The sequence below is a fragment of the Sus scrofa genome, chromosome 17, assembly GCF_000003025.6.
Source record: "Sus scrofa isolate TJ Tabasco breed Duroc chromosome 17, Sscrofa11.1, whole genome shotgun sequence".
NCBI classification, from domain to species: domain Eukaryota; kingdom Metazoa; phylum Chordata; class Mammalia; order Artiodactyla; family Suidae; genus Sus; species Sus scrofa.
Window position 1 is genome coordinate 62,954,275 of NC_010459.5, and position 17,964 is coordinate 62,972,238.

The following is a 17,964-nucleotide window of genomic DNA, read 5'->3' on the forward strand; positions in this document are numbered from 1 at the left end:
GACAAGCAAGAATACCCTGGCTCCTGGGTATTCTTACTGAGAAAACGCCTCCGTTTATCCCTGAATCAAAGCATCACAAATGGACACTGTAGAAAGCAGACAGTGGCCTTGCTCACAGGGCGGCTGGGCACCTCCGCTGTGTGCGTTATGGGTTCCCCTCCTCATTTCCACTGGCTCACTCCTGGCAGACAGTTTGAAAAAGACTCAGAAAACCCGAGAGCTGGGGTGGTGTGCCTCCCTCTGGCTGCAGTGGAGCTCGTGGTTTCAGGGTTAGGGTACTTGTGGCTGCGGGGGCGCTCAAGCCTTCTGTGAGAAGGTTTTATTCTTTTAAGTCTCGAAACAAAAAGGGAGTGTGTGATAAAAGCAAAGGATCTTTTCCTGATCTACTCCGTGTGTGTGTGACTATTTTTTGGTCTGTGGCCAGAGGTAACTTTTAGGCACTTAAAAAAAATACACATATCCATTTAAGTCACTGATACTTGAATATGCAGATGAGGCAATATGTAACCCCCCTGGCTCATCTGAGTAATAAATTCTGCAGTCCGTTCTTTATGATGGTAGGTCATATTCCTAACCACCAATAAATATTGTAAAGTACTTTTCCTGCAGCCGTGCTAACCCAGGGCATCTGTCATTCCGCTCGCTGCTATTAGGAATTATTGGACTGAACCACTGGTGGAGAAAGCAGAGGGGGGTGAGCTTGGTGGTGGTGACGCTTCCTGCCCTTTTGTGTGTTTGGCACTAAAAAAACCCAAATCGTGCTGCGTATTAATTATGAATCAGTGTGGGCAAACGCGGGCACTTCTGTTGGCTGAGGCTGGCAGCAGGGGCCAGGGGCTCGGCCGGCCAGGGCACCTCTTGCTCCCCGTTAGCAGATCCATCTTTCTGATGCTATACTGTAAATTTATTTCACCTCAGAGAGTAAACAGATATATTGGAGCCCCAAGGGTTCATGGGTAGCGTATTTACAAAGAAGCCTCTCCGCCAGCCCGTGCCACCGCTGCTAATGAGAGCGGTCATTAAGTAAATGAGACGTCGCCTTTAGCTGGCTTAGGAGTTCGCACACTAAAGGGAGAAGATATTTAATTGAAACCCCGCACACAGGCTTCCCCACATGTGACCGCTGGAAGGGAGGCAGCTGCCTTGCCTCTCCTCCCCCGTCCACCCGCACCCCCCATGTAAATTTCATGATTGCTTTCCGTGATGTCATTTTGAAAGAGGACAGACAATAGCTGTGGGAAAGGTAAGTCCACGTTACGTTCTTTCGCTGACAAAGGCAGACGCCCGGCGCTTGGCTTCTCCCCTTGGCCGGGGGCAGGGAGCGGGTGCGCGAGCGAGTTAATTTCCAAGATGAAGGCTTTCTTTGCTGGAAAAGCAGGTTTGGGGGTGGCTCTTTAAAGCCGCTCCGAGGACCGAGGCTTTCTTCTCCTCCGGGGCTCTCCGTGGCCGCTCTCCTGCGCTGGCTCTGCCCCTCCCTGGCTGCGCCCGTGCCTGGCCTCCTCCGAGTCTAGCGGGCACACTGTGCGGCCGACAGAAAAGACACGGGGGACCTTGTGTCAAGACGGAAACTTTATGTGCGTTTCTGGAAGAGGAGCACGGATCTTCTGCAGCGGGGCCCCGGCAGCTGCGTGCGGGGAGAAGGCTGGCTTCTTAGGCAGGAGACCTCTCTGGAGCAGAACGCGGCCGGGACCTGTGTGCGACCCCCACCCGGGACGGAGGAGAGATGCCATGTGAGCGTCTGTCTTTGCGTGTCATTCTAACGGGTGTTTCTAACTTAAGGAACAACATCTGGGTGCGTGTGTCTGTGGGATAGACGCGCTGAACTAAACACCGCTGTTCGCCTCGGCTCCCTTCTCGCCGCGTGATCGGGTCACGAGTGTCGTTGTTTATGGCGTTAGTGTAACTGGGTTTTCAGATGTAAAACTAGACATCGGGGCTGGCAGAGAAATCGCGTGAGCAGCCGACGCTGCGAGGCCGTTGCTGCAGGGTGGTGTGCTCTGGGCCGTGGACTTTGTCCTTTGGATTCACTTTCTTCTTTGTGAATCAGGAAGATAAACAAGCTGGCGGCAGCTCCTGGGTGTCAGTGCAGTGGGTCCTCGTCCCCGGAGTTGCTCTTTCTGAGCCACCGAGGGCGTCTCTGCTCTCAGCATCACCTTTGCATCCGTGGACGCCATTGGCTGGTAAAGTTGGGCTGTAATTTCTGAAACAAAACCTCTGAGAGGTGGGTCTGTTAGTGGGCTGTGGGCTCGGTCTTGGGCCATCAGACTGTGCCACCATAATGGCGATAATGACAGCGATTATCGTCATTATCCTTTGGGGAGACGGAGGTGAGGAATTTTGCCCCCGTGGTGAAAAAGAAAAGAAAATTGGAGAGGCCTGAGGATATTTCTGTGGCTGGTGGCGAGTGAACAAAAGGCAGGAGAGTGTTGGGGCAAAGCGGGAGGAGGTGAGCCTCGGCCTTGGTGAGAGGATGTGTTTGGACTCTGCCTCCCTGGACACTGGCACAGGCTGCCCGGCCCTTGTTTGGCCCACGGAGGCTGGGCGGGCACTGGGGTGAGGTCCAGGTTCCTTCTACCAGGGCTCCCCTCCCTTTGGTCCCTGGCTGTGTCTCACCTCCTTCCATATGGCCCCCAATTAATGGTAAACAAAGGATGGGAGTGCAGGAGGCTGGCACCCACAGGCCTGGACCCGGAGCTGGTCGTCGTGTGGAGGAGGCCGGCTTAGGGCTCACAGGGTAATTTGTTTGCACAGAGAGGGAAGCAGCTCCATAAACCCTTCTGTCCCGTGGAGCTGGAGACCAAAGCCCCTGCAAGGTGCTCCCACCTCCTGGGCACTTGGGTGGCTTTGGATCTCACGGGGTGTCCGCTGATGCCAGGGGCTGAGCAGGGGCCTCAGGGAGCCCGACACGGGGGCCTTCAATCCTGGCACCCCCTGGGCTCTGACCCCTTCGGACTTTGGGCCCAGAAACAGGCCTGGGAACTCACCCAGGACGGGGGGGCTGCTTCCGTCCCAAGTGTGACCCTGAGGGTCTCTGTGACCCTCAGGCATTTCCCACAGGTCTGGAGGCAGCCCCTGTATTTGGAGCCAATGCTCCATTCCCTCTTGGAAGATCCTGGTGAAGGCAGTGGTCCCCCATTGCCCTGCATGGTCCTGATGCCCTAGGGAGAAGGACCTGCCCCGAGCTGACCCCACATGGCAGGCAGAACCTTTGGGGCTGCAAAGTTGCTCTGTCCCTGGGGTCACAGCCGCTTGTACTGGAAAGCCCTGCCAGGGCCCAGAGGCGCCGGGGAGAGGCTAGCAGAGAGTGTGCTGGCATGGTGTGCTCTTGGACATGCAGACCCACCCCAGGCAGCTGGCCTTGGCTGGAGTGGGCGCTCTCCCTGGTGCTGCCTGGAGTCAGGGCCCCTCTTCTCTGGGCCCCACTGTCCTCCTCTGTCCTGGGGTCACCGAATGTGCCCGTGAGGACGTGGGTGACTCTGTGTGATGGGGCTGGTGCGTTTGGGGTGGGTGCAGAGGGGTCTGCGCCAAGTCTGGGAGCTGGGTCGGGGGAGCCTGGGGTGTGCATGAGGCCCACCTCCCCGTGGGTGGTGCCTGGGCCATGGCTGCGCGGTGTGGAACGCTGCTTTACGGGGCCGGCCCTGGGCAGAGACAGCAGGACCAGGGTCTGCAGACCGACAGTGTGTGAGAAGTGCCTCTGGGGCTTGGGCAGCTGCCCTGATGGTGGTGGGCGGGCTCGTGGGGGCCGAGCTCCTCGGGGTGCAAGAGGCACTTCCGCGGCGGTGAAGAGAGTGTGGCTCAGCCCCCTGCCTGGGCTGGGGAGGGGGCCGGGAGCAAGCAGAACAACCTTGGTCAGCATTGAGCCCGAGTGGCTGTGGGGGGGCAGGGCCGGTGGGGGGGGGCTGTCAGGTGGGCGGGGCTGCCTGGTCACCTGACCCTCGGGCACGCAGGGCACTGGGTGACAGGCAGCTTGCATGTTGGAGAAAGAAGCACCGCCGCCTGTCCCACACCCCTTTTGTTGGCTTTAATCCTGTGGGAAGCTGGGCTGGAGGACCTGGGACCCTCCCTTTGCTCCCCGGCTCCTGGGCCACCCTACGGAGCTCACTCGTGGATAAACCAGAAGTTGCTTGTCTGCAGATGTGATTTTCACAGAAATTTTGCGGTGTGAGTTGACAGGAAAACAGTCTTTGGGAGCCGACGTCATCAAGGGATTAGTGGGCCCGAAAATTGCTGCGTCTCAGAAGGGACGAGGGCAGCTGCGGCCGTGCTGCCCGGCGGGCCTCCGGCTCCCTCCAGACCCCGGGCCCGTCTGGGGCAGGGGCCCCTCGGCATCCCGGATGGAAGCCGCCCGCCCGGCCGCCACAGATAGTCGCGTGTCCCCAAGTGTTGCTTTAAAGACCCTCAGAACAGAATGAGAGACGTTTCCCACCCAACTTAAAGTGCTTTTTTCTTGGCCTTGCATTGAGTTTGCTTGAGAGAGAAGTGAGGCGTGGGGGCCGGTGGAAGGCACAGCTGGCAGGGCCTTAGGAGCCTGTCCCTGGCCACGGCGGCCACGTGCAGGGAGCTCCTGCCAGGGGAGCCTTCACCCTCCTGCCCTTTTCATTTTTGAATTTACACTCTAAGAAAGGCAGTGTTATTTTAATCAGACGCTGTGGAAGTGATCTGAGGACGCTTTGATCTGCCTGCCTGGCCGTGGCTTCATCTGCCAGTAGGCTGGGTCCTGGCCTCCGCTGCCCGAGCCTGGCAGCTCTGCATCCACTCAGGAAACTGGAGGGGCCACCTGGAGTTGTGTAGACACGTCGCTCTGTGAGGTTTCTTCAGGACTGTGGTCTGGGTGCCGGGTCTACGTGGAGGCTGCGCCTGGAACAAGCCCGAAGGGCTGCGTGGGGTGGGGAGGGGGGGGTCGGTGCGGGCTTGTGTGTCCGTCTGGACGCCGGGAGGGAGTGGGGACGCGCCATATGGCCTGAGCTGCCGGCAGAGGAGCCCGGCTCCCACCTCCGCCTCACGCCTGGCTTCACACCTTGATCCCGTCCGGCGTCGGGCTCCGAGGAAGCCATCTGGGCCCCCTTCTCTTCCCGATCTCGTTGCCTCAAAGCTCCACGTTAAAGCGGCTGCATGAGCGAGGGGTCCCTGGGGCTCCAGGCTGGACAGGCTGCCCTCCCCGCGGCCACAGTCTGGCCGCAGCCTCCCCACCTCTCTGGGCCCAGAGTCCGGACCCCGGGCCGACCTGCCCCAGCCCACGAGAGAGGAGGCTGCTCTTCCTTCCACAGGCAGAGCTTCGTGCCTCCCCAGGTCCCTGTTTCCTGAGAGTTCACACCGAGCTCTCACCTATGGGGTTTGGATTCTGAAAACAAAGCGGCTCAGCCAGTGGTCCTGGCGGCAGCAGGGAGGGAGCTGCCGAGAGATGTTTCAGACTCAGCTTCCCCTGGACACAAACAAGGTGCTTGGGGACAGGAGCTGCCCTGGGCACCCAGATGGCTTGGTCACCAGGCTGCTAACTCAGCAGTAAATGGGCTCCTCACCCACCTGTTTGCCCATGGAATGGGGCAGCTTCTCACACATCCCACCAAAGTTTTGTTCAAGCAGAAACAGGGTCTCGAGATGGGGAGGCTGGCCACATCGAGAGCTGTGTTGATGCTGGGCCACCATCCCACAAAATTCTAAAATGCAACCAGAATTGAGGGTAAACGGACACACTTGACAGCGTGGTTTCAGCCAGAGCCTGGGGCTGTGCCGACCAGTTAAATTCCTGCTGATGTGCCCTGCAGGTGGACGCTGTTGCGGCCCATTTCACAGACAAGGCATTGAGGCTGGGCAGGAGGGTGCAGCCTGGCTTCGGAATGCTTCCAGGAGAGGCTGGGATCACGCCCCCGCAGCCCCGCCCTGGACAGCCCAGAGGTCATCCTCAGGCCACGCTCGCTGCCTCTGGGTGTCTCCTTCCTCCAGGACCCTTCCTTGGTCTGTTTCCAGCCTGACTCTAAGGCCAGCCCGGCCTCCCCAGGGCCCCTGGCACCCTTGCCATCTCCTTTACCTCCTGTTTCTCACGCAAGGCCGTGCCCGGGCGGAGGCTGCGCCGGGTCCCTCAGGGGACCCCCCAGGCATCATGGTCCCACCCTTACATGTCTCCTCACTGAAACATCCTTGTTACCTTGTTGCATCAGTCAGATGGGTGTCCCCACTTGCCTCGGAGGCGGGTCTGCAGACCCTCAGGTCAGGGCTGCCTCGTGGGCAGTGCCCCAGGGTTCGGTTCTGTTCCAGATCCTGGGGCTGTCCGGGTGCCCTTGTAGACACGGGCATTGAGTGGTCAGCACTGGCTGGACAGCCAGGGAAGGTTCTGATTCGGGATGGGAAGTTTTCAGTTCCGAGTTTTCCCTCCACGATCTGCCTCCGGTGAGTTTAGACCCTGGGGACCAGGGAGAGAGACTCTCGCCTGAGGGGCGGTTTCTGTGGTCAGATTGTGTTCTGGTGCCTCCCTTCTGTGTATCGCCTTTTATTGAATGAAGCCCACGCCCCCAATCCTAGCTCCTTCTGGGGGTCTCATTTGGCGCCACAGCAGGTTAGCTGTGAGGCCCCTGCCCCAAAGCACGTGCGAGAGCTGTGAGCTGCCTGCTTTCCCCATTCTGCGGTGCTGATGCTTCCAGAAATGGCCCTGGAGCCACGGGGAAACCTGTGGAGACCCTGAAGTCCATGCATCAGCCCAAAGGCAGAGGAAAGGCTGGTTTGAGTTGGTGTTTGAGTTGCATCGACCAAAACTTTTAGCCTCTTCGCAAGCTTCTGGCCCTGTCGTCTAAGTTCAGAACCTGTGTCGAGTGTGGGGTTCCCTTCGTGCCCCAGGTCTGGGCTCTGGTGCTCGGCCCGCAGCCTGCCCCCTGGCGTCAGGGGACCCCAGATGGGTTCTGAGGTGAGCCAGCCTCACCCTGCTGTGATGCGGCTCTGGAGAGCATCTGACAGCTTCTGGAGCACGCGTGTCAGTGTGGGGGGTGGGAGGGCTGTGGCAGCCAGAACCCGGAGGGGCGTCCCACACGCTCCTGTGGCGGCCGCCTTATTGCCCAGAGCCACTCGGGGGTCAGCTGCCTTTGGTCTGTGTGCTCTGTGTTCTGTCCAGGTCTGCCCTGTGCTGGCTCTTGGGCCGTGCGGGCCCGTCCAGAGGCAAGATTAGCACGCACAGCCCCCAGTATGTCTAACTTCAAAGGCTGCAGAGTGGGCTGCGCCCTGGCAGCAAGGGAGGCTGTCGGGCGGGTGTCTCTGCCGGTGCACCCCCCACCCTCGCCCCTGCAAATCAGTTGCCATGGGGGGCGCGCTCAGCCCTGGGGCTGGGACTCCATCTGCCGCGTGGGGCTCAGTCCTCGCCCCCCAGCAGGACCACTTCCATTCCCCACTGCGGGACTGGGTGGGGGTGGGGGGCGGAGAGTTGGCTTGGAGGCCCAGAGCTGCCGTCTGGTCCCTGTCCTTGTGAACAGGACGAGAGCAAGGGCAGGGGCAGACCTAAAGGAGCTTCTGGCAGATTAGTCTTATTCTGTTTAGTCAAGAGAGAGCCTGTTCTAGTCGAGTTAACCTCTGGAGCCTCAGAAAAGTGTGGCTTCGAGGAGGAAGGGAACATCTGTCCTCTCCCTGGGCTGCACTGTTCCGATGGAGGAGTTTCTGGGACCCCCGGCATGGGAAATTCCGGGACCCAGCACTGCAGGTGGGCACAGGCGGTGAGGTGCCGCCTCCCGCGGCCTGTGTCCTGTGGTCCGCTGGGTCAGTTGGGTGGGTCAGGGCAGCGGGAGGGAGGCCCTGCCCCAAGGCCGTGTCCCTTTCCTGGTCTCCTGCTCCTGGTCTTTCCTGCTGTCCTGGGGGCTTGAAGGAGAGCAGAGGGCTCCTCTGGCTCCCCCTGGGGGGTGAGGATGTGCCAGGATGGAGGCGGAAGTTGGGGTCACGAGCCTTGACCCCTAGCGTTGAAACGCACCTGGCTGGGAATGCGCTCCATGAGATCCTGTCTGCCCGAGATCTGGCACCTGCCTGGGCGCTGGGGGCCTGGCTCCTCAGTACCCTGCCTGGGCCCGCCTGGGGTGCGCTAACCCCCTCGTTCTCTTGAGGGCCCTCACCCCCTGCAGGCTCCCTGACAGGCTGCCTGGGGAGACGGTCCTGTGATTTGGTTTGGAAAGTCATCATTACGGCCCTGCAGTTTAGCTGTTTTTACAGCGTTGGTAAGGTTAAAAGAAATAATAATAATAATATAAGGCAGACTCAGCCACAGTAGCAGCCTGCAACATGCTATTTGCATTTTTAAGGAAACACTTCTTTGAGACGGCCCGGGTGAAAGGTCACTATTTGCATATAAATGGAAAAGAAAGTGTGCGAGGCTGGAAGTCGCAGCTGTATTATTTCCTCAGCAGTGAGCTGCTGTTGGAGCGATTAGGGGACGTGGCTTGCGTTTGGCTTTTATTGAATAGAGAAAGCACCAGCCCGGCTGATGTAGAAGCAAAATAATGAGAAATGTGCGAAGCATGGAACGGCCCCCCCCCCCGCCCCCACCCCTTCTCTCATTTTCACCTAAACTCAGCAAAAGCAGGTCTGTCTTTGCTCCACTCAGCAAGTCTTCATTTGACGTCTCCCTGCATCCAGCTTAGAAAAGAAGAGGAGGGAGCACAACTTGCCCCCATTTCCCATCGGCCCTGTTTGCGTTTCCTGCCAAAGCCTGGGCCGGTGGGTGGGACGCCAGCGCTGGCTGAGACCCTCGGACCTGGTCAGAAACAGGGGTCAGCCCCGAAGAGGCGCCAGGGTAGGGGTGGTGGGGGTGCGGGAGGCCATGCAGGTCTAGGCGACGGCGTCTAAGGTGCTGCCTGTCCTGCAGCTCTGGCCTGGGGCTGTCAGGCTCCTGGGAGCTCACCCACCTGGCTGTCCCCGCCGCACCCGGCTGTCCTGGGGGAGCCAGCCTTGACCCGGACATTGTAACCTCCTTACCTTCCAGGAACAGTCCTGGGACTTGGGAAGGTGGCCTGAGGCCCGCGCCCGCCCCGCCCCACCCCCCAGGCCTCCGATTCCACCTCCTCCCAGAGGCCTCCGCCTGTTGTTGAAATTGCCCCCCCCCACACCATGCTGTTTTTAAAAAATTGTACATATATACACATTTTATATAATTTATATACATTTCATATAATTTATATCTACACACACACGTATTTTACCACACCTGCTGCATGTGGAACTTCCCGGGTCAGGGATTGAACCCATGTCACGGCGGTGACAACACTGGATTCTTAACCCGCTACGCCATAAGAAAACTCCTAAAATATTTTTTAAAATAACCTAAAAAAAAAAAAGGAGTTCCTGTCGTGGCTCAGTGGTAACGAAACCAACTAGTATCCATGAGGATGCGGGTTCTATCCCTGGCCTAGCTCAGTGGGTTAAGGATCCTGCGTGGCTGTGGCTGTGGTGCAGGCCGGCAGCTGTAGCTCTGATTGGACCCCTGGCCTGGGAACCTCCTTATGTTGCAGGTGCGGCCCTAAAAAAACAAAAACAACAACAACCAAAAAAAAAAAAAAAAAAAAAAACCAAAAGAAAGAAAGAAAGAACCTCAAACTCCCAGAAAATTTTCAAATACGGGACAAATGGCTTTTCTGGAACTACTTGAGAGCGCGTTTACCGGGTCTGAGTCCATCGTCCAGAGGGGATTGCAGCACAAAAGACGGTCTCAGGAACCGGGTAGAGGCCGCTGTCTCAGGTGGGCTCCGGACGCCCCCTGCGCTGCCTTGGTCTTGGTCAGGCGTGTCCTCCCCCAGGACGGTGCTGGATGTGCCTGGTCCTTCGGGCTGGAGATGGGCTGTTTGGGGACCCCCAGTGTGAGCCGGGTTGGGCGTTGCCGTCCCAGCGTCTCTTGCTGCAATGACACCTTCCCCTTTGAATTAATACGTATTTTGGGGGGAAGGCGTTTCAAAACTCGGGAAGTATCTCATTCCTCATCAAACTACCAATATCCTCATTTTGTCGCTCTCTGAGTAGACTCACGCTGCATTTTGTCGGATGCCGTAATCCTAACTGAGGCTCAGATTGTCCCTGCTGCCAGAGGAGCCCCCGGACACTGGCTGCTGTGCTCTTCTTCTTCTTCTTTTGTTTTTTCACCTGTTCTTAGGGTCACACCCTTGGCACATTGAGGTTTCTGGGCTAGGCGTTGAACTGGAGCTACAGCTGCTGGCCTACGCCACAGCCACAGCCACAGCCACGCCAGATCCCAGCTGCATCCTCGACCTACACCACAGCTCACGGCAACGCCGGGTCCTTAACCCACTGAGCAAGGCCAGGGATTGAACCCATGTCCTCATGGATCCCAGTTTGGTTCGTAACCGCTGAGCCACAACGGGAACTCCCCATTTCTCCACCCTCCATGTATGTTGGAAGCACACGTTCACACTGACACTTCCGTCCCCCCAAGATGCATTTTAGATTTCTCCCTTTCCACACGTGTAACGTGTTCCTCCAACAGGGAGAAACCCGGTTTCCTTAACCCACTTACTGGCCGGGCACCAACCGCGGGCCGGGCGCTTCCTCCCCTCCCGCAGGTGCTGACACCCACTCTCGGCCGGACGCCCCCACACTCCGCGCCAGGCCGGGCCAGGCCGTCCTGGCGTCTGGCCCAGTCTTCCTGGGACTGTGGGTTCATGGGACGTGAGGCAGGTGGACCCAGCAGGACCCAGGGCCTCAGAACGGGATTCCTGCCCCCTCGCGGCCACAGCACCTGCGCAGCCCCGAGCAGCATCTTTGTTTGTTTTCCGGCCGGGCCGGCCCAGGTCCCAAGGTTGTTTCTCACACGAGGTTTGTTTTCCTTGCAGGTGATCTTCCCGGATAGTGCCCAGCGGGGAGCATACTTTTGAGACTGGGGGTGGGGGGTTCATTCTACGTTTTCCTGGACGGGCAGTTTGTCTGGGCGCAGAGAGCCGCAGGTTGCTCTTCAGCCTTGACTCTGAAGGTCTTGCTGTGTTGTGGGGATGCCATTCTCCACATGCCTTCCCGGGTGGCCCTCCCCGGGGGAGGTTTTGGGCCCACGCTCCCCCCCAGGCGTTAGACTCTCGGGGCTCGGCCTGCCTGGGCAGGTGTTTCTCTCGTTCCCTGTATTGGGTACTTAATGGGCCTTTCGGTCTAAAAATAATTTCCTGTCGTTCTGGGAAATTGTTTTTATTTTATTTATTTATTTATTTATTTATTTATTTATTTTTTGGTCTTTTGTCTTTTTTTGTTGTTGTTGTTGTTGTTGCTATTTCTTGGGCCGCTCCCGAGGCATATGGAGGTTCCCAGGCTAGGGGTTGAATCGGAGCTGTAGCCACCGGCCTACGCCAGAGCCACAGCAACGCGGGATCCGAGCCGCGTCTGCAACCTACACCACAGCTCACGGCAACGCCGGATCGTTAACCCACTGAGCAAGGGCAGGGACCGAACCCGCAACCTCATGGTTCCTAGTCGGATTCGTTAACCACTGCGCCACGACGGGAACTCCTATTTTATTTTTAAATTAATTAATTCATTTCTTTTTTCTGGTTTCGTTCATATCTCTCCTCTCATTTTTGTGTTCTCTCCGGAGCTCCAGCGTTGGCCTTTAGGCCCCACTCAGCTTTTCCTCATCTCAGATCTCTTTTTCTTTCTTTTACTTTTCTAGTGAGTGTCTTTGACTCTGTCTCCCCGTCTTCTGTTGGGTTTTTCATTTTGGTTTTATGCTTTATTTCCAAACTGGGGAAGGCAGACATGAGGGCACGAAGCCTCAAATAACTCCCATCCCAAGCTCCCCCTCCCCTCCTGCCTGGGGCCCCGCCTGCACGGTCCAGCCGGCACTGGCTGTGCCGGGCTCCTGCTCCCCGCTGTCCACACTGCATGGGCACTGCGCTCATTCTGACGCACCACCCTCTGCCCCTGGCTCTGGCCCGTGGTTCTAAGCCTGGGCCTTGCTGTGATCCTTTGGGCACGGGGGGCCCAGCCCTGGAGCCCGAGGCGCGGCCTGTGCCCTCCTTGTCTGGGAGCATGCTCTGCCCCTGCAGGCTTTGGGGTCAGAGGTTCTCTGGGTTCCGAGGGTAGAATCCTGGGCTGTGAGTGCTCCCAGGATCTGCTGAGATCTGTGGTGTGTTTCCTGTGGGCCTTAAATTGTTGCTCCAATTTTATTTTAACTCTTCTCTTCCTTTCTGAGCTTTGCGTTAAATTGGAAATGGCAGCAAGGAGAGGAGTGAGATGAAAGTAAGAGAGATTTGTTCCTTTTTAAAAAAATTTATATGTACGTGTGTTGTATGTATGTATTTTCTAGGGCCGCACCTGTGGCATATGGAGGTTCCCAGGCTAGGGGTCGAATTGGAGCTACAGCTGCCAGCCTACTCCACACCCACAGCAACGCGGGATCTGAGCCACATCTGCGACCTACACCACAGCTCACACCAGTGCCGGATCCTTAACTCACTGAGTGAGGCCAGGGATCGAACCTGCATCCTCATGGATACTAGTCGGGTTCATCACTGCTGAGCCACAGCAGGAACTCCCAGTGTTTTCCTTTTAACTGGAAGACGTGTTTATACAGAGTCCTTGGGTCTTGGCGGGGGACTGCTCCGGGACCATCCCGTCCAGGGCACCCAAATCCAGATGCTCAAGCCCTCCTGTCAAAGCTCTCCTCCACAGACTTCAGATCGTCTCCAGAGGCCTTAGAATTCTGAGGACAATGTAAATGCTCTGTCATAGTTGCTGGCAAACTCAAGTTTTGCCTTTTGTAATTTTCTGGAGTTTTCGGGGGAGTATTTTCCATGCATGGTGGGTTGAACCTATGGATGCAGAACCTGCAGATGTGGGGGCTGGTGGTACGTGATCCCAGGGCCAGGCTGCCCGTGGCTCCTCCATTTATAGCTTTGAGGTGGAGGGTGTGATTCAAAGCGCTCTCTCTCCTAGGCCTGGTGAAGGCCGAGGCCCCGGCTTAGCAGCGCCCCCGCCCCACGCTGGTGACAGGCTGGACGTGGCGTTTCCCTCCGCCTGTGAGGACCCAGGTGCTGTGGGGAACCCAGGTCCCCGGCGGCCTCCTGACCAGCCGGGTGCCCCTGGCCAGGGGCTCCCATGCTACAGAGGAGCAGCTCCGGAACAAAGCAGATAACCCCAGGGTCTGACTTCCTGCGCAGCGCGAGCCGGCTTCGGTCCTTCGCGTTCCAGTGGCGAGTCAGTCACCCTTTGCCTCGTCTGCTCGGCAAGGACGGGCCCTCGGGTCGTTCCCACTTTCTGGCTGGCACGAATAAACCTGTGACGAGGCGTTGTGGACGAGGCTCCGTGGGGACACACGCTTTGACCTCCGTCGGGTCTGTGCCCGGGGGTAATCTTGCTGGGCCCCATGGCTGGTCTGAGTGGGATGTTCTGATGAATGGCCAGACTGTTTGCCAAAGCAGCGGTGCCATTTTCCACTCCTGTTGGCAACATGCGAAGGTGCCAGTCCCTCCATGTTCTCTCCCACACACGCCATTGTCTGATTAAAAAACACCTACCGCCTCGTCGGCGGGTGTGCGGCGGGATCATATTGGGGTTGTGACTTATGTCTCCTGGTGACAGGATGTTGAGCATCTTTCATGAGCCTTCTGACCGTTGGTGGTTGTCTTTGGCAGAATGTCCGTTCGGATCCTGTGGTCATTGAAACGCAGGGGTTGATTGCTTTATTGCGGACGTGTCGGCGTCCCTGTGTCCTCTGAATTAAAGTCCCTTGTCGGGTATGTGATCTGAAGATACTTTCTCCCCGTCTGTGGGTTGTCTCTTCACTTTGTTGGTGGTGTTATTTGACGTCCGAAAGTGTTAAACTTTGACAAAGTTCATCCTTTTTTTAAATAGATATATATTTTGTCACTGGTGCCTTTGGTGTCATATCTAAGAAACCATTGCCTATAACTCAAAATCGGGAAGATTTAATCCTATGTCTTCTAAGCATTTTAACCCTTACATTGAGATCTGTGATCCAGTGTGTTAATTTTTTATACAGAATGAGGCAGATCCGACTTTATTGTTTTTGCTATTCTGTGTTCCTTGATCTGCCATAAGAATTTTAGAATCAGTTTATCAATTTTTTCAAACAAAAAACGAGAGGTCAGAAGTGGTCAGAGGAGTTCCCATCGTGGCTCAGTGGTTAACAAGTCCGACTAGGAACCATGAGGTTGCGGGTTCGATCCCTGGCCTTGCTCAGTGGGTTAAGGATCTGGTGTTGCTGTGAGCTGTGGTGTAGGTTGCAGACACGGCTCGGATCCCGAGTTGCTGTGGCCCTGGCGTAGGCCAGCAGCTACAGATCTGATTAGACCCCTAGTCTGGGAACCTCCATATGCTGCTGGAGCGGCCCAAGAAATTGCAAAAAGACAAAAAAAAAAAAAAGAAGTGGTCAGAGTCTGGAGAGATTCAGAAAACAGCAGTGGTGGGAGCTGGGTCCAGGACAGTCCCCAGTGTTCCTGCCCAGGGATCTGGGGGCTGAGGGTTAGGGAGAGGAGGAGCTGAGCTGGAGGCGGAGGCAGGGCTGGGCTACAGCAGAAGCGGGGTCACTGGCACGAGAGAAAGGAGGCTGTGTTGGGGTGCAGGATGGGTGTGTGACGGTGAAGTGACTTGTGACCCCCCCCAGGGCTGCTGCAGGAGTGGAGGCCATGAGAGCCAGGACTGGAGTCAGCAAGTTGGGGGTCTCAAGATATATGGCCATGGAGTTCCTGTTGTGGCTCAGTGGTAATGGACCCAACTAGTTTCAATGAGGATGCAAGTTCAATCCCTGGCCTTGCTTAGTGGATTAAGGGTCTGGCGTTGCGGTGAGCTGTGGTGTAGGCCACAGAGGTGGCTCGGATGCTAAGTTGCTGTGGCTGTGGCGTAGGCTGGCAGCTACAGCTCAGGTTTAACCCCTAGTCTGGGAACTGCCACATGGTGCAGGTATGGCCCTAAAAGGACAAAGACAAAGAAATAGAAATATGGTCACGAAGGAGATGGAGGTTTGGAGTCCAGACAGATTGTATTTTTATTTTCAGTTTTTTTTTTTTTTTTTTTTTTGGTCTTTTTAGGGCCGCACGCACGGCATATGGAGGTTCCCAGGCTAGGAATCGAATTGGAGCTGCAGCTGCCGGCCTACACCACAGCCACAGCAACGCCAGACCTGAGCCGCGTCTGCAACCTATACCACAGCTCACGGCAATGCTGGATCCTTAACCCACTGAGCAACGCCAGGGACTGAACCCTCAACCTCATGGCTCCTAGTCAGATTCGTTTCTGCTGCGCCACCACGGGAACTCCCAGATTGTATTTTTAAAATGCGATGCCTCCAGCTTGGTGAGTTGGAAAGCCCCAGCAGGGTCCAGTTGAGGGACGGGGACCAATTCTTTTTTTTGCTTTATTAGGGCTGCACCCGCAGCACATGGAAGTTCTCGGGATGCACGTTCTATCCCTGGCCTGGGTCAGTGGGTTAAGGATCCGGCGTTGCTGTGGCTGTTGCATGGGCCGGTAGCTACAGCTCTGATTATAGCCCCAGGCTGGGAACCTCCACGTGCTGCATATGCCGCCCTAAAGCAAAACGAACGAGCAAAACCCAGTGAGTTGGGGCCTCTGTGTGGTCAGATACTGGGGTGACATGGAGCAGGCAGGGTGCTTAGTGCCAGGTCCCTAGCAGAGGTCTTGCCCAGAGCCACCATCCTCACCCCCTGCTCCCAAGCAGCTTGTTTGCTCTGTGTGTTTGTGAGCAGGGGTTCTGCTGAGCTCAGGAAGACCCGAGAGCCCCAAGAAAGGGCTGGTCTTGAGGACAACGTCCTCCTCGTTGCAGCCTCCCGGGATGAAGGTCAGGGCCATCCTTGCATAGCGAAGTCAGAGGCTCTGAGGCTCGGAATGGCTTCCCCCCACCTCTGCGGGGCAGGGGCAGAGCTGCTCCACTGGCCGAGTGTCTGCGGCAGCAGGACTGCTGGATGGGGCATCTCGGCGGGACACCCTGTTTTGCGCAGGGCCTTCCTTGGCCTGGGGCCTCGGCTGCAGTGGGCATGTGTGGGCTTCACGTGCTGCCTCTGGAGTCTTGTCTGTGGAGGACTTGTGCAGGTTCCAGGGGCGCTGAGAGGGCCTGGGTTGCCTCCCGGCAAAGGAGAAGGACGGCCACACCTTAGCAGCTTCTTGCACTGACTATGGTTTGCTGCCAAAAAATTCCCAGGAGAAGGAAGGAACTGCAGGAAGGTAGAGCCGGAGCCATGTACCACGGTTCCGATCTTGGGGTGTGGGCCTCATGCAAATGCCCTCTGCGTCCCAGGGGAGGCGCTGAGGACACTGCCAGGCATTGCTGTGTGTGGCGGTGCTGGAGCGGAGATCCTTAAGGCCCAGTGCAGCCTGAGCAGGGGTGGGGCTGTGGAGATCAGAGCTGAGCACAGGGGGTGCGGGCGAGGGGAGCTCCCGCAGAAGGGCTTCGCTTCAGGTGAGAGCAGAGGTTCCTGTGGGCAGTTGTCGCTGTCAGATGGAAGCCAGAGCTCCCTTGGCACAGCCGCGCGACTGCTGGGCTCCTCTGGGACAGAGAGCAGGACGACTGGGTGGGGGCGCTCCCAGGACACCTGCAGGGTTGCCCGGAATGGTCCTCACAGCCCAGCTGTCAGGCTCCATCCTTCCCTCCAGCTGCCAGTGAGTCGCGCCCCAGCTACCCCCACCTACTCACGCTCGTCCCCGAGGCCGGATGGTCCACTGCAACCTCAAACATCAGCCCAGTGTGCAGGTCTTGGCGGCGCTGTCTCCCAGGGGAAGAGTGTGTGGGAAGGGGACCCCATTGGCGGCCGGGCGGGCGTCCCCCAGCTCCCGCTGCCACTGTCTCATCCCCGTCGTCAAGTGTGACTGCGTCCTGTGGCCAGGGCGGTTCCTGTTCATCTCCCGGATTCCCTCCCACCTCCCCACCCTCCTCCCGTGGATGCTGTTTGCGGCTTCCTCCTTGGGGTCTGGGGCCTCCTGTCCTTGGTTTGCAGACTTGGATACAGATGGGTGGGCCTGGCTCCCCCGAGCACCTGCTGGTGACTGCTGGGTACCTGGGCCTGAGATCTCCGGTTCTCAGAAGAGCTGCACGGCTCACATGCCTCCAGTTGGGTCTGGTCCTCACAGGTGACCCTTAGCTCAGTGAGACCGAGCACACAGTAGGCGCACACAGTAGGTGCCAGATTCTGGTGTTACCGTCCCTTTGAAGACCTCGCATTAGGCTGTCTCCTTGACAACCCATCTGCTTCCCTCTGTGTTTGTGCTGCTAGAGGTCACAGGAGGCCCTTTAATGGGATGGAGCCATTTCCAGACAAGAGGACCCTGTGGCTGGAGCCGCAGGGCTGCCTGAGGCAGGAGTGGTGGAATTACAGAAAAATGGCGTCTGGGGAGCACGTCCGAAGCATGCGGAGAAGCAAGACGATGGGTGTGACCACTGTGTGCCCGACCCGCCTTCAGCAGAACCCAAACTCATTTCCAAGAAGCAGAGAGCAGAGCGCAGGCATATTCATTTCCTGTTTTGATTGCTGGTTACTTCGTGACCTTCCTTTGAGGCGCTGCCGTGTAGCGCTGGTTGTCATGGAAACAGGGAGTGCCGAGCGAGGGGATAGGACCCGATGCATTTCTTTGTCGGGTCCAGCTGATGCCTTGAGCTTCCTCTCTGCCGTGTGCATGTTTGCGAGGAAGGAGGTACCCACTGGAGGTGCTGCTCTGGAGAGAGGCGGAAACAGCGGGAGAGGGAAGATGCCAGGAGCCTGGGCAAAGGGGAGGCGAAGTGTCGGACCTCACCTGACCCACGCCAGCCCCTGGTGGGGGTGGCCTCCCCAGTGGAAATCCGTACCCGCTCCCAGGCGTGTTCCATCAAGCGCAGCCAGAGCTGGTTGCTGGGGCCAGGGCACCCGAAGCCTCTGGGGACCGTCCCAGAGGCTTCTTCTCAAAGAGCTCCCGCCTCTTGTTCCTGACGTGGCGGGGAGGCCATAACCTTTCCAGCGGATTCCGGAGAAGGGGGACGGTGTAAGCGCCATGTGAAAG

At 57.6% G+C, this 17,964-nt stretch overlaps 1 protein-coding gene across 9 annotated transcripts in view; it reads left to right on the forward strand.

The window, feature by feature from the left end:
* MYT1 (myelin transcription factor 1) overlaps nt 778-17,964 on the forward strand; it is a 65,601-nt gene continuing 48,414 nt past the window's right edge. For 5 of the 9 annotated variants that reach the window (XM_021077786.1, XM_021077789.1, XM_021077788.1 and 2 more), the window contains exon 1: nt 15,164-17,635. In XM_021077786.1, coding sequence (XP_020933445.1) covers nt 17,230-17,635 — 406 coding nt within the window. In that variant the 5' untranslated portion in view covers nt 15,164-17,229. The other 4 variants (XM_021077792.1, XM_021077793.1, XM_021077794.1 and 1 more) reach the window with 4 other exon arrangements.